The 15,487-nt window shown below is 35.4% G+C and overlaps 1 protein-coding gene across 1 annotated transcript; it reads right to left on the bottom strand.

Annotated features, from left to right (window-relative positions):
* Nucleotides 1-4,538: 4,538 nt before the first annotated feature.
* On the bottom strand, nt 4,539-13,966 carry LOC135689353 (uncharacterized). The gene is made up of 4 exons (XM_065206538.2): nt 13,698-13,966; nt 9,320-9,421; nt 8,767-8,878; nt 4,539-5,321 (listed from the first exon to the last, which is right to left on the bottom strand). Exons 1-4 carry the CDS (start codon nt 13,860-13,862, stop codon nt 4,651-4,653), a joined length of 1,050 nt encoding a protein of 349 aa, XP_065062610.2. The 5' UTR covers nt 13,863-13,966; the 3' UTR covers nt 4,539-4,650.
* Nucleotides 13,967-15,487: the final 1,521 nt, after the last annotated feature.

The following is a 15,487-nucleotide window of genomic DNA, read 5'->3' as shown; positions in this document are numbered from 1 at the left end:
TACACGAAAGTTACTATCTGAGGCGGCACCATGGTTGCCGCCGAAGGAGGAGAGAATTTTTCGAATTGGGCTGGGCAGGAATAATCTTATTGAAAATTCTTTTATTTTTACAAACAAATTGAGCAGCAGATAAAAACAACTGGTAAAATTTCGCCGTGGTCTTAGAAAATACCATGTTGTCAGTTACTTCTAAAGCTAGGTAATAAGCAGGACTAGTTGTCAATTTAAAACCCTCTTTCCATCTTAGCATGCCTTTTGAATGTAAAAAAAGTTTGGAGCTCGTCGTGAATTGCAGTGGACACTTCTACCGAGAAACTTTAGGGAAAATGGACACAAGTTACCTTCATTCATATCAAGGAATATCATACTTAACCAATGGAGCAACTACCTTTGCTTGATCATTTATTGTTTTTATGACATGAAGGTCTCTTAAGGGGGGATTCCTGTTAAGATACTTTTGGGGGGGTGACACTGGAAGCACTGGCGCCAGCTTAATTAAAACAATAGAGTCTTCACCATTGACTAGAAATCCCATCAGTTAAAAACTGACAAAGTTGGACGTGTTCAACTTCTTCAGTCAAAAACTGACGGTCAATAATGCATCAGTTTTTGCTAAATACACGATCAGTTGTTGACTGAAAACTGACAGTTAAAAACTGATAAAAAAATATCGTGTATTTCAGGCTTAAGTTCTTTCGTTTGTCTTCGACTTTTTACACAATACACATTACTTTGCACAATAATTGGTTGGAAAAGGGGGAAGAGTATTTCAATATTAGGAGTCCTTTATTTTGATTTTCCATGATGGAAAAAAATTCTTTTGTTCTATTATTTTAGTTAATAATAGAAAATAATACAAAATTTAAGAAACTTTTTCTTGTAGGGTATGAGCTAGGTTTTTTATGAAATGACAAACGTGTACAGTAAAAACAACAACAGAATTCATCTATAACTGTATACCTGCCTACGTTTCAAATATCACAGCGAAAAACGGGCAACAGAATAACATAACACTTACCATATATCCTCGAATTAGCCCCCTCGGGGCTTATTTATTTTTGATATTTTAGGGGGGCTTATACGCGGGGGGGCTTGTAAAATTATTGTAGACATTAAAAAGACATTAATTAAAGACCTCGTTTATTTTAGTAGGAATTTCTTTATGAGCATTTAATTAATTACTACCAAAAGTATGAATTTGTTGTGGTTATTCAATAAAACGCTTTAGGTAACCTCGGATGGCAAAAATCATCAAATTGAGGGGCCCAATTCGAGAATATACGGTAGCAGTGGAGGCTTATACGAGGGGGGCTTATTGACAATTTGTAGTTCTAGGGTGGGGGCTTATTCGAGGGGGGGGGGCCAATTCGAGGATTTACGGTACAATCATCTTTGAAATTAATGTTAATTTTCTTAGATGTTTGTTATCCATCATTGGTGTCCGGCTATGTCACCTCAATTTTTGCCATTAAGTTTGTACGAAATATAGGAAAATTCTCTGCAATGAAGAAAAAGCGAAAAACTACTACAAAACCATTTTACCCAGGAAAATTTACGGAACTCGCAAAAAAATTGACCCAACTCGCAACTCTAAGTTGCAACTCGCATGTTAAATGTACCAACTCGCATTTCCCACTTGTAACTCGCAAATCGCAACACGCTCTTCAGGACCAACTCGCACTTTATCAATCCACGTAGTAAACAGGCAGCAGCTACTTTTTTCGTTGGCCTATCCATGACGAAAAGAACGAAAAGGTAAAGGGCTCCTTTTTTAAAGGATACGTGTAAACAGCTTATCGCCATCCCTTTTGTCATCCTTTAGGTGAAAACGGACAGGGCCACGGAGAGAATTTATGAGCCCCAGGTCAGGATAAAAGTTTTATAATAAAGTATGGGGAATGCTCCCCAGAAATTTTTGAAAACGATGGTTGCTTAAATTGCTCTGGTGGCTATTTGGTTGCTAAAAATGCTATGGTGTCCAAACTGCTCTGGTAGCAGTGGCGTAGATAGAAGGGTCGGCGGGAGGGGCAAAAAACCCCTCTGTAGAGCTAAACTGTCATGTTGTCGGAAAACCTCTGGTCCAGTCGGACATTTAACATGCTTGTCTATGTAAATCATATTGCCATGTTTTGATAGGAAAGAATTTGAAGCTAAATGAAAAAAAGAATATTTTGATATATCAAAAGATTCATTTATTTCAGTTCCGATGTTGTTAAATTATGTTAAAGCCTATGAAAAAATATAAATGCTTGTTAGATTTTTGTCGGAAAATCCAAGTTTCTTACCCCTCCTGTAAATTAGAAAGAAATAGAACATAACAGGTACAAGATGATACATTTTAATAACTTAAAATAACAAATAAGTGGATTAGGCACAAGACTTAGGCATATTTAATGGAAGTGATATAATTTATCACAGGTATATTTAATACTTTTGGCAACCTTTTCTATTCTGTTTCCTTCCAAATCGCGCTGCTTCGTTCTCTCTAGCATCTCTCACTTCTTAAATACGATCGAAATAAAATGTACGCATCATCAAACATGATACTTACCAATTAAATCATACTTGATATAATTTGAGCATAACTGATATCTTAACACCACAACGCATAAAAATAAAAATTTCTTATAAATTCCATAAGTTCAAAAAATGGAAAACGTTTAATTCCTTAACTAAATTCAACCACAACCGACACAATATTGCAAATAGATGCGCATGCCAAAGTGTAAACCTGTATGACATAGATATTGCTGTGTGTTGCCCTGTTGCAATCACATTTTTGTGGTAACATTCAGAAGCTTTTCAACTTCTCTAGTCCAAGCCCACAAAGATGACAAATTCTTAACAAAAATATACAACTCAAACTGCTTCTACCTTACTTCATTCATATACTTTTGTTATATTGTCTCTAATACAGTTTATGTTAATGGCGAGACAGGATAAAATGACCAGGGGCACCTACCCTGGAGTGGCAGAGGGGGCAGCTGCCCCTCCTGCCTTTTTCCAGGAGAGACAGAGGAGACACAAAGAAAAATTATAGAATTTTGAAGAAAAATGATTAGTTTAGCCAATCTCATTATGATAATTTCCATTGGAAATAAAAAGAAAAATAGACAAATCACCTTTTTTGCTGTCGGTCTTTGATAGAGGAAAATTCTTTTTCAGAAAACGATAATAAACATAAAAAACCAACGGCGTGTTATAAGATACTGACTTTTTCCCATTGTTAGAACAAGAAAGTTACGCTTATTTTATGCCTTGCTATAAGAAACACGCTGAAGTAAACAATTACTTAATTAACCTTTCTTTCTTGCAATTATTATTTTCTTTTTCACACTCTCAATTACCCTGCAACCATGGAGTATTGAGAATAAGCGGACAATCAAAGCTTTACAACCAGCCCATTTAATACCTACTTGAATCAATAATTTTGTCTAGAACGTTCAGAGCCTTTGATGTAAAGAAGCGCCCGACTGAATGGGTGGAATAGATCCATGACAATATTTTATTTTGTAACCCCACCCCAACCCTCACAAATACTATATTATGGTAGTGGAAATAAATTCTACTATTTGCCCTTATCACCAACACTTCCCTCCTACCTTATTCTTGTGAAGGCGTTCCCGAAAATGACATTAATCAATAAAAGTAGATAACCACAATTAAGAAATTTCATATCTAAATATTGATAAATTAAGGTGCACTTTCTCCATGTACAGACACAGAGAACACCTATTAATGATTACTGACTGCAATTCAATTTCGTGTCCACAAAAAAAAGTTATGACTGTTTATGAAGAAATTAAATATAAGATCCAATTTCTTAGAGAGCAGGTAAAAGCCACAGCAACAGGACTGTCTTTAAAAACCCATAAAATCTGAAAGTGATTGAATGAAAAAAATCTGCTTTTATTATTTTTCTCTTTGGATTGCATAACCTGAGAAAGGAATAACTCCTTATCAATTCCTTTCATATCTGCAAAAACAGTCACACTTGTGTGTAACACTAAAATAACGTCATTGGGCAGGGGTTAGGGTACTTAAACCTGACAATTTTTAAAGAGCTGCAACCTTAGAAATGTCTGAAAAACATGAAGACTTATAATACAGTTTGTACACAACAGTAAACAACAGACTCAGGCCTGGCCATCTGAGGAGAGCCATAGCTCTTACTCCCCTCCAGGCTCTCCTCAAACGCTGGAGGGGAGCTAGAGATTGCTCTCCTAAATTGTTCTAAAAAGCAAATTTGCTCTCCTTGAAATCAATTTTTCCTTTGTTTCTATTCTTATAGCTCACCTGAATACTACTAGGAGAGCTGTTTACTGCTCCCCTGTCAAAAGTCTTATGGCCAGGCCTGCAGACTCTGAAGAAAATTTGTGATTTTATCCTCTAAATGGTTTGACTGCCGTACCATGACATAACAAAGAAAACTGCAGTAGTATTGATATATTAGGCTAAACAAGGTATAAAATCTTAGTTTTGTTGTGTATAAAACTACAAAAAACTTCAAAAGGACTTTGAAATAAAGCACAAACAACTATCAACATTCAAATCTACTATTGTCATATAAAAACCCAAATTTATATCAAAGAAACAATATATACATTTGTACAAACATGAGTCACTCATGACTTGAGAAACAATACATTTTTAGAGAAGTTTACTTATATCAATTTCATAATCAAGGTTGTTACTGTTCTCATCATGTGGAAGACATTCATTGTTGATTTCTTTAAATAGGCCATCAACCATTCCCAGTACAGAGGCTAGCCCCCCATCTTGATGAAGATTGCTTGTTGGAAGCAGTTCACTCTTCCCAGATAGATCACAGTTGTGAAAGTCAAAGTCAGTGATTGGCGATGAATATGCACTATCAAAGTCATAAATCAAACCATGGCCTCTGGAACAGTCAGAACTCTCCATCAATACTGACTCTAGAACAGAAAAACTTGGTTCTGTTTGCTCATCAACATTAAATTCACATTCACTGCTCATTTTTCCATTCCTGGGCACAAATGGTAAATACTTTTCCAAATTGACAAAATTATCACTTTGAATATCCAAATCATCTTTTTCCTGGATATCATCAGTATTACCAGAGCCACACTCCATTCTATTTAACCATTTATTTAAATATATTGGGTTCTGACTTTCAACTGGAGTCCTCCTTGAAGATATTCCATCAGACAGAGTAGATGAAGTTGACCCACTTATTGAAGTCATACAATCAGATTTAGTAGACTGGCCATCTCCTTGTAACCTTTCCACATCGTCTAATTCATGATACTTCACTCTGGACAACAGGTGCTTTGCTTTTTCATCTGAAACGAAAAATGAACACCATTGTACCTATTTGTTATATAAAAATCAAAAACAAGAAAAGTTTTTTTACAAAGTCCTTTATCACATTACACATACAAAGTTCTTTATCAAACTTGAATTAAAAAGAAAAAACACAATGGATAATAAACAACAGTTTCATTGAAAAAATCATCTCTGTAATAAACTTTTATGAAAGTTATCAATCAATCTCTTTTAATGTTGTACATGTACATTGCGCATGGTACTTCATCTCACTATATTATCGTCTTTCAATTTTGGTTTAAAGTCACTTTCATATGTCTATATAATATATATTATTCATAAATTTGTCTTTTGATACTTCTGTAGCACAGTGCTCAATACGTTAGCACGTAGAGGGTGATATACCATAGAGTTGAAGAAAATAGGACTAAATGATTTATCTCTACAAGCCTGTTTTGTGAGTAACTCACTCTTCAGGAGATGATATAATATATAATATTCAGTAGGCCAAGGCTGACAAAGGGAGATTATTTCCAAAAGGGTGCTGCCCAATTGTAAACCGGGTGCTGCACCTGGTCAGAATCGAACCCCAGTTTTGTAACACAACTCTGAGTTTCATGTGTAAACAATCATCAGGTGTATAAAAAACACAAACTAATGGCAAGCAAGACATAACAGTAAAAACAAATAATCGAACACAATCAAACGAAGCTAATTGTGTAGAGTGATAAATGGTAACAACTATTCTAAGGTCAAAAATTGCTATTCAAAAGTTTGTTCTGGTGTCTACATTGGCTTATAAATTCTGTTCTATTAAGTATTTTATTGTCCCCTAAATATTGAATTATATGCATATTAAATAAGATCTATATGCGTGTTTTCGATCTAGAAACGACAGCACATCCGTGAAAGAACTTAGCAGCATCAAATACAGGAAACTCGTCAATCAGCGTTCCTATAAGTTACTTCTAGCTGTGCCCTTTATTTTCTTGAAAATTCTCCATTAATAGTTGGTATCTTTCAGTGTTCCTTCAATTTTCAAACATATTTTGAAAGTTCAGTACTCTTTTTTTTATTCGTGTTTCAAATCCTTGTTGTGGTTAGCATATCATAGTTTGAATGTACCTTCGGTAAGGCCAATAAACTTTTTCATTTCATCATCTTTATCCTTGCTTACTGTTGCTTCATATATGAGGTTGCACGTTAAACATTCATTTCCTTATGGACAGTTGTCTTTTTGCAGTTTCATCATTATTCTTCTTTGTTATTTGGGGTTAAAACTGATTTATTCTGTGAGGATATTATCGCACTTATGTTTTTCAGGGCTTGAGATGGTATACATATATTCAGGCCTTTTCCTATCACATAGCTTGTGCCTCTGTGCCAGGGCTCTCATGGTTCATTTTGCAGGAGCAATTACTCCAGGTAAAGATAATCAATATTACACTGTCAAGCGCATTTTAGAATCAGCCTTGCTATCAATAGTAATAATCAGTAATGCTAAAAGCATCCAGGTTATAGAAAGCTGAATAATCTTGTTATAAGGAACTTTGGTATAAGGTAACATCAAATGAAAACAAACTGTTTCTAGGATCTTTAATGCACTCCAAAAGTGATTAAATAACCAATCTAAATGTGTGTTGTATATCATTTTGTATACATCACAATGATCATTCAGAAAGTTATTGCCAGATGATCAAAAAAGTTTTATATTTAATTGAAGTTTTTCATAGAGACATGGTTAACTTTGTTTCAGCCAACTTTGTTTCCTTTTCATAACGTATTTACTCTAATATTCCTGCTTCTCTTTTATTCTCGCCTCTCTAGTAATCCCGCTTGTATTTCATAGATTGTAAGAATAATCCCGCCTCCCCAGTAATCCCGCATGCGGGATTGAAACTTTTAATTGCCATTTGCAATTCTTTACACACTTTGTATGGGTTGAAAATCAAGGATTGAAACTTATGCTTGGAGTATGGGTAAATCACATGATAATGTCATAGACGGGAGAGGGCAGAGAGCTGTCTTATTTTGCAAGTTTATCAAACATCCAAGTCTCGCAGCATAAAAAGACGCTTGATTCTTTGACTTTGTACTACTTTCTATAAAGCACAATATCTGCTCTGTCTTGTCTGTTTTTTCTGATTTGCCACAATCATGTTTAAGAGACTTTTTTGTTGAAACGGTATCCTCAAACTAGACTTCAAGGCATTGAAAAAATAATCCTGCCTCTCGAATAATCCTGCCTTTTTTTGTTAGGTTGAAACGCTAATCCCGCAGCGGGAATATTAGAGTAAATACGGTAAGTGCTTTGCACCGCCTTTGTCCCTTGCTTGGATCACAAAAAAGACTGGAAATGTGCTTATTCAACAAAAAATTTTCCTCAATTTTCCAACATGTGCAAGCAACCAATAGCTCACATGGATGGGTATGAAAATGTCAACAATAGCCCTGGCTAACATCTCTCTTATTAGGATTGTGTTTCTAATCGCGAATCGCCATTCCCTTTGTTTTTACTCTGTGAATGTGAGTATTGTCATAGAAAACAGGGCACAAAGCCATTGTATTTTACTCGCACTTTATTAGCCTCCTCGGTCTAATAATGCATTCCGGGGTATCGGCCGCTTACTTCATGAAACAAAATCGCAAACAAAATAACTACCATAACTCAAACTGGTTCTGTGCACTGGGGTGTCTCGAGTTTTTCTCTGTAATTTCAGCTGGTAAAAGTCTAATGCATGAACAAAGTTTTCCCTTATAAACAATGGCCTACCCAAAGACTTCTCTTCTTTGATAAAGATTGTTACAGTGTTAACGAGACATTCCCGTGGATTTGCTTGGAAGAAATGAAAATATATTAATTTTCGTTGCCGGCGTCTTGTGATGGAAGATTTTCAACGGTAAAATTATTAAGTCTTTTTAAAAGTATTGTTTAGAGCTCTATTATATCCAGGATGGTCTGTTCTTTCTGTCTTCAATGTCTCCGTTATCAGAAAGCCATTTCTAATAAAGTAGTAGCCGAAATGTTGCTGGGACCGCATTGATAAAACCCATGAGGCATCGAAGGTCAGCTGTGCCCCTAGAACGCATTGCTATAGCAACCCATTCCCGTTCTGGCAATCAAGATGCTGTTTTTGAGGTTGCCTGAAGTGATAGGGGATTGTAGTTCTGAATTAAATTTTGTGTGGCTTTAAAAACAACTGCTATACCTATGCCCCAAGTATACACTGTTTTCATTTTTCGACAAGAAAACAGACTCAACATATCAGGTGTTTGAAAGCCCAAATTCCCTGATAAAAACGCCAGTGGGGGGGGGGGGGGAGCCCTCTATGCCTCCATTGCTTGGATGACTAACAACAGTTTATTTCTGGTGCCAGCTACCCCTGACCAGAATGAAAATGGAACAAAATCAGTGAGCAAGTACTATAAAACAAAAACACAAACACAACTCTGTCATCTTACCTGTTAATTCATTGATAACTTTATCTTCTTGTTGACAAGTGGAAACTGAAACCGAGCTTCCACCAGCCCTTGAATTTCCTTTGATTTTGGGTGAATTTGACAAATGGGGTGCCTAAAAAGAAAAGAATCTTTATATCATATGAATATTCAAGAATAATAGCAGAAGAAGTAAACTAGTGAAAATTTGATGATTACAATAAATTACCAAAAATTATTATTTAGGAGTTACCTGATGATCGCATTAAGTGTGAAACTCTAAGTAGCAACTAAGGACAGTCCTGTTCTATACACCAACTAGTGTGCACATCTCTGCCTAAACTGTGCACATCAAGCATTTAATGACAGACCATAGTTAAATTATAATTTATATCAGTTCAGTTTATATTCATGGTGGGAAGAAAATCAATCAAAACCTTAAAAGGCAACAGGTTTACAAATGACGGTGTATTTCCACATAAATATGAAGGTCATGAATGATTAATTTTCAAAAAATTTAAAGAGAATAGAAAAAAAACTCATAAAGCAAAAGTAGACATAAAACATGCAAACATACCTTCCTCCTGGATCTTTTTTGTCTTTGTGCACGGTCTCTATCAAGCAAATCAATCTTCACAATATAATTGTTGACCTTTGGTGAGTTCAGCGGAAAACAGCACTACAACAGCAGAAATATTATTACTTGAAACATCTAAAATATATGCAATTGGCAGACTTCAACAAGATTATCACTCATAGAGACTACAAGCACTTTTGTTGTTTCCCAGAATTATTTTGACTAAAAAATTCAAGCAGGTAATGTTCCCAAACAGGGGATGATTAAATGATGCAATCACATTAACAGACCTCAATAGGGGCAAACTGGTGCCACTTTTTGTGAAATGCAAGCAGGAGTTGGCTGATATTGATTAAATTGTTTATACCTTGCAGAAGCCCTGAGCAGAGAAGCTCGTTCTTAACACACTGCAATAACAAGGGCTAGACCTGGTTTGAAGAAGTTTCAGGCTTTCGTCGGAAAGGGGTGCGACGCATGTGTACGCCCTGGCGCATGGCTACTGCTTTCGAGGAGTGCAAAATATCACACGCCTTCTTTTATTCTGAGAGCGAAATTCTCCATCAATGATTGGTTTTGTTGATTTTTGAGACGGGTTCAAATGTAAATCTTTCCTTGTTACTATTACTCCATGCCATTTCAAATAGGCTTAACAGCTTGTCAGGATTGCGGATTAAATAGAAAATTTTGAAATAATCATTGGACTAATCTACAGTGGAATCCTGATAATATTAAATCCAGCTATAACTAATTTTCTGGTGTAACAAAAGTATGTCTGGCCCCCTGGATTCTGCCCAACCCCTTACAAAATCCCTCAGTAAAATGAATCCCATATATAACATACTCTTGTTATTACAAACCGAATTGTATGTTCATCATGATTTTTCTTGATATGACGAACTTTTCTACAAATTTTCACCGTTATTTTGGCCTACTTTTTCCCCGGAGTATATTTATCACTTTTTCTCAGGGGAATAATTAATTCCATCGGCAAAACAGACATTGGCAAACATGCACTTTTTATTATGCAAAAAATGGAAAAGGGATTTGTGCAAAAGTTTACACCTTTACAAGGCTTTATGGCATTTCAATGAACAAATCCAAACACAGAAGACTATAACAGACATTTCTGTCTCCGATTTTTATAAGGAACATCAAATGTTGTTAACAAGATTTTCATTTTCGATTGCTAATTTAGACTTGCCAATTATGCAGGAAAAAGTAGCAGATTTGCAGATTTTGCTACCCATATGTACAGCCCCCTTTTCAGACTTCGCTTTGCTTTAAATCTAGATTTTGGCGACATTTAATTTAATGGAAAATGTGCCATCATTATCTTTATGGATTATCGACATCTGGCCAGTCATATACATAAAATAGCTGTGATGCTTGATAACCCAGGGCTCTTGGGGCAAGGATTTACACGCAAGAACGGTAATTACAACCAGATAACGCCAAGCCCCCAATGACTCTGCTAACGATATATTATTGAAGTCGATGAAAGAACTTTTGTAGAAACTTGCTCAAGACTTCAGAAATAATATGTTTTTTTGTTAAAATGTTAGTAGTGATGCTAAGGATTCAGCGAATTAAATTTTATCAAAATTATTGGTGTCATCATTGTCGTGTTGGCAATTTCTGCATGGATCTATTATGATAACCATAGATTTTTGCGAAAAAATATCACACGGCACCACACACCTGGATGTTTTCATGCGGTGGTGTGCAGTGGTTAGCACGCTTGCCATATTTTTCCCACGAAAGCCTGAAGTTTTGTCAATTTAGGCATTATCAGAGAGAAACTGTCTTATACCCCAACATATAAGGCAAAGGAAAAACTGTCATATAGCTTACCAGAATGCATCCAATTGAGATTCCACATTATATGGTCTTCTTCCTTTAGTTATTTGCACTTATAGTCACCATTTAATATTATTTGCAAAGTGATTGATATTGATGCACCTTGCTGATTTTTATCTAGATCTAGCACATTATTTTAGAAAAAGGTAATTGACAGACAAAGGCATCAGAAATATAATTTTGAGTCATTAAATTCACTAGATCTCACCAAACAAAAAACAGGTAAACAATAATTTTATTCTTAGTCCTTTTGGGAGATGTTTGTTTCTATTAGGACTTGTAAATTTTTAGTTGTGAATTTTACAGAGTTGACTAAAATAAAAGCCTTTTAAAGTGTATAATCAATGCATCGGTTTAATCTAGTTCAAATATTAATACAAGCTAAAATGGATGGCTATGACAATTACAAGACCAGTATTATATTTTGCTGAATATTGTTATGTTGAGGGCTATTTTGATAGCTGGACGTCGAACAATTGTACAGTCTGTGATCTGAGTGATCAATAAAGAGTACCAAAGTGATGACATCACAAAAATGCATTTTAGAATTTTTCAATTTAGCTTATATATCCTTAAGAGCATAATGAAAATAACTCTAAATGTGCAAAATCAGTTGAATGTGTGCTCAAATATGGGCACATAAACATAAGCCGCTCCCCTATCCAACCTCCTTGTTCATAACTTTATAAACCAAGCCAGAATAAAAGTAATCCATTGGAAAACATGAAATCTGCCAAATTTTGATCATTTCTACCTAATTTTGCATATTGAGGGGTATTTTATGCTGTTCTTTCAGATTATGTGGTCGAAACTTTGGTACTCTACATCTATAGCAAGTTATAGTTTAGTGAAAGAATATTAGTGATTCCAACTTAAGCTTAGTGGAAATTAAAGCTCTGACTGAGAACTAATTTATATAGTCTTACGTGAATTTTTTCATAGACAAGCTGTATTTTATGTTTTTATGATTATTATTCTTTGATAATTTAAATTTGCACCACATAGGAAAATTTCTGACCTCATTGAAACCAATATTACAGATGAGGTATGTTAATGTTGGTTTGCATAAAATTTGCTTATAACTAAAAACAGTGAAAAGTTTTAATGCTTTCTTTAATATGATTGTTTTCATGCAGAGGTAATGCTTCAAATATACTAAGTGTCTCAAAAAATTAGAGTTTTATCAAAGCTCATTTACATCTTGAGAATATTAAAAGGATTTGGCTTCACATACCCAACCCCTACAACAAGCCTTTAAATACACATTCAAATATATATCTGACATTTAATGTCCAATTATTATTGTCAATTTTTTTATTCTTGCAGTTCAATGCACTGATCTTCGGTCTTCCTTTAGTTTTGCACAAAAAATGCAAGATTTGTTCGGCCTTTTACATTAAGCTGACCGTGGAGGAAGATGACTCATGAGCCTTTTCTTTTGTCATCAAAATGATTAACATTATCATGATGAGCATTAACAAGTTTCACAAGTAGCAAAAGGATAAACCTTTCTCCATCAACACATACAGTCAAAAACAAAGCAATGCCCACATCATATTCAAATCATCATCAAACAAATGAAACCATTAAAGTCAGCTTTACTCATTATCATCATCACCACCACCATCATAATAATTATCAGATTGAATACAAAATTCGTATAGGAACTAGCATTTTCTCAAGCCAATGGTGAGGACTTTCCAATGTCTTTTGTTAAATTAAAACTTTGTTAGAAAACTTCCAAAACTAGGATTACTTCACTGCCTTAACAATCTTTCAAACTGTCTTGTGAATGAATATAGAATACTATGCGCATAAATTGTATTTTTTATAAAGATTTATTTGTGTTGTTACTTGCCAAATTGTTTATTTACTGTGTAGTGGCAACAAAAATTGATTTTAAACTTATTTTGCTACTGGGCAATCTGTCTTTCACTTGGAGAACTATTCCAACTTGACATTCGTTGGGAATAGCTGTCATCAATAATAGGGGGTTTAAGTAGTTGGGGTGTATCTTTTGTCTTACAATCTAAACAGTTTCAATTTTTCATGTAAGCAGTTTACATGGCATTTTGTATCAGTTGTCAAATTACTTGTGTGGCTGTAAAAAGGTTGACAAATGTGCAGTCCAGCACAAGGGCAAGATGTCAAATGAAAATTCCTTAGAGTGATTTGCACCTCAGAACTTTGGGCAGTGGCTCTGAAATGTTAGGAAACTTGCAGTTGTACCACAATGGAAACAAACTGTAAAAATATTTTTAATATTACTGCAGAAAGATCTGTCTCTCCTTGAATCTAATACTTAAAATCTTCACCAGCCACTTTTTACAAGGACAATTAATCTTCAAAACATGGCAGCTCTCTACACGAGCTGTAGTGTGCATTGACAGCATGCCCCTTTCTGCCTGACAAGGGGTCTCAACCTCAAAATGAAGAACTCAACTACCAAATCTTACACAAAGACTATCTAAGTGGTAGAATAAACAATATTTTCAGCGTCTATGTCACTTTACTAACTTACCTTTGGACTAGAACAAAGCCAAATTCCTGTGTTCAGGTTCGTGTAACTAAATTTCAGCTTTGAGTTTTTCCCTGAAGACTTACATTTCATGCAGATAAACGGCTTTGATTCTGTTGGTGTTAGGCATTCTGGATTCATTTTCAGTTCAGTTACCAAATAACCCATTGCTCACCATTGCATACTGGCGCCAAACTTAAGCGTCTTTCTGAATTGATGGATCACCCTCCACCATTTTCGTCGTAACTCGTGCGTTTTACTGAGCATGCGTGTTTTCTATGTTCAATAGTTTCCAGTCCTCTTTCAATGAAAATCGAAAGAGAGGGAGAAGGAAATCAACCACGGACTCCACTCCAGAACGGGAATTTTCAGCGATCGTTAGTTACGTACGAAGTCTTGACGTTCGTCCTTAACAACCCTCCGTTATTCAAAAATTCCAAGCATTCTGAAGGATGTGGTCTTCAAAATGCCTAGCTAGCCCCCAGGGTTCCCCTTCGTCCCTCCCCTGGCCACGCTTTTATCTATTTTATTTTTTTCTTTTATTTCATTTCTAGGGTTGCCCTTCAACAAAGTTGATTTACTAGGGGCCCTAACTAAGAAATAACAACTACAATTAATAATACTTCAAGAAACCATAATTATAAAACGCTATTTATAGCAGTATACATATTTACATTAAATAATATACAAGATTTATAATAAAAATAACAAATGTCCACTAAATAGAATGTTTAAAACTACTCAGTATTGATGCCTGCTTAGACTCAGCCGAAAGGCTATTCAGCAGTCTTGCTCCTCTATAAGAAAAACATTTTTGCCCATTTGCTGTGTTTTTCCTGGGCAGTCTTGGATCTGTTTTAGTATTACGGAGGCAATGGGAAGCACATCGTGAGTTACGGGTGAAAAGGCTACAGAGGTATTCTGGAGTATACTCATGCAAGGACTTATAAACCATTGTTTTTGTTTCACAGTTTTTAAGTTCTTCAATGGTCTTCCATCTAGGCCGAGATGACCCTTTATCTAATTTAACAATTAACAATTATAGTAGCAAAATGAAACTACAGTGTAAGAACGATTAAGTCAGCACACAGTAATGGTCAGCAATATAACAGAAAATTACATCAATTTTTAGATACATATCAAACAAGTTGTGTAGTAAAAATAAGAAACAGAGATTTTTAAAAATGTTCAAAATGTAGTTGCTTATTACCTTTTCTTTTTGGAGAAGGCTCCTGCCCAAATTTTGCCCGAAAAAATCAGCTGCCCGAATCTAGTTTGAAGCCCCCCAGCCCCCCGTCCCGTATGCCTATGATTGCAACCTTCAACATTGAAATCTAAAATTAAAGCTGTAAAATGATAGTTAGACTGTTATAGTCATTCATGAAATTCATGATGCTGCAACATAGCTTTAGTTATTCGCATCCTTTGCCTAATTATATGCATATTTAGTTATTCGTGTAGGGGGAGTGTAGGTATCTGTGGATCCGCGGGTTGAAGGTATTTTTGTACGCGGATTGAGGATTTTTCATTGTACGGATTTGCAGATCCAGAGAAACTTGCGGATATCGGATTTCGACGATCGAGTTGAGCGGATTCTGGACTTTAGGCGAAAAAAACGCGGATGCTGGATCCAAATAATTGCTACAGATTTTTTGACAAGCGGTGGTTGTCTTTTTTATGGTTCTAAATAAACAAAACAGTAGTTAATTTTCGCACGAATAAATGCCGTCTGTTGTTACCTTCTGCTATCGGGTGTAACACGGAATAGCTCCGCGTTAAGTAGCGGATTTGCG

The sequence above is a fragment of the Rhopilema esculentum genome, chromosome 5 (genome assembly GCF_057945365.1).
Source record: "Rhopilema esculentum isolate cy_ngs chromosome 5, ASM5794536v1, whole genome shotgun sequence".
NCBI classification, from domain to species: Eukaryota; Metazoa; Cnidaria; class Scyphozoa; order Rhizostomeae; family Rhizostomatidae; genus Rhopilema; species Rhopilema esculentum.
This window is presented reverse-complemented; position numbering and strand designations above follow the sequence as displayed.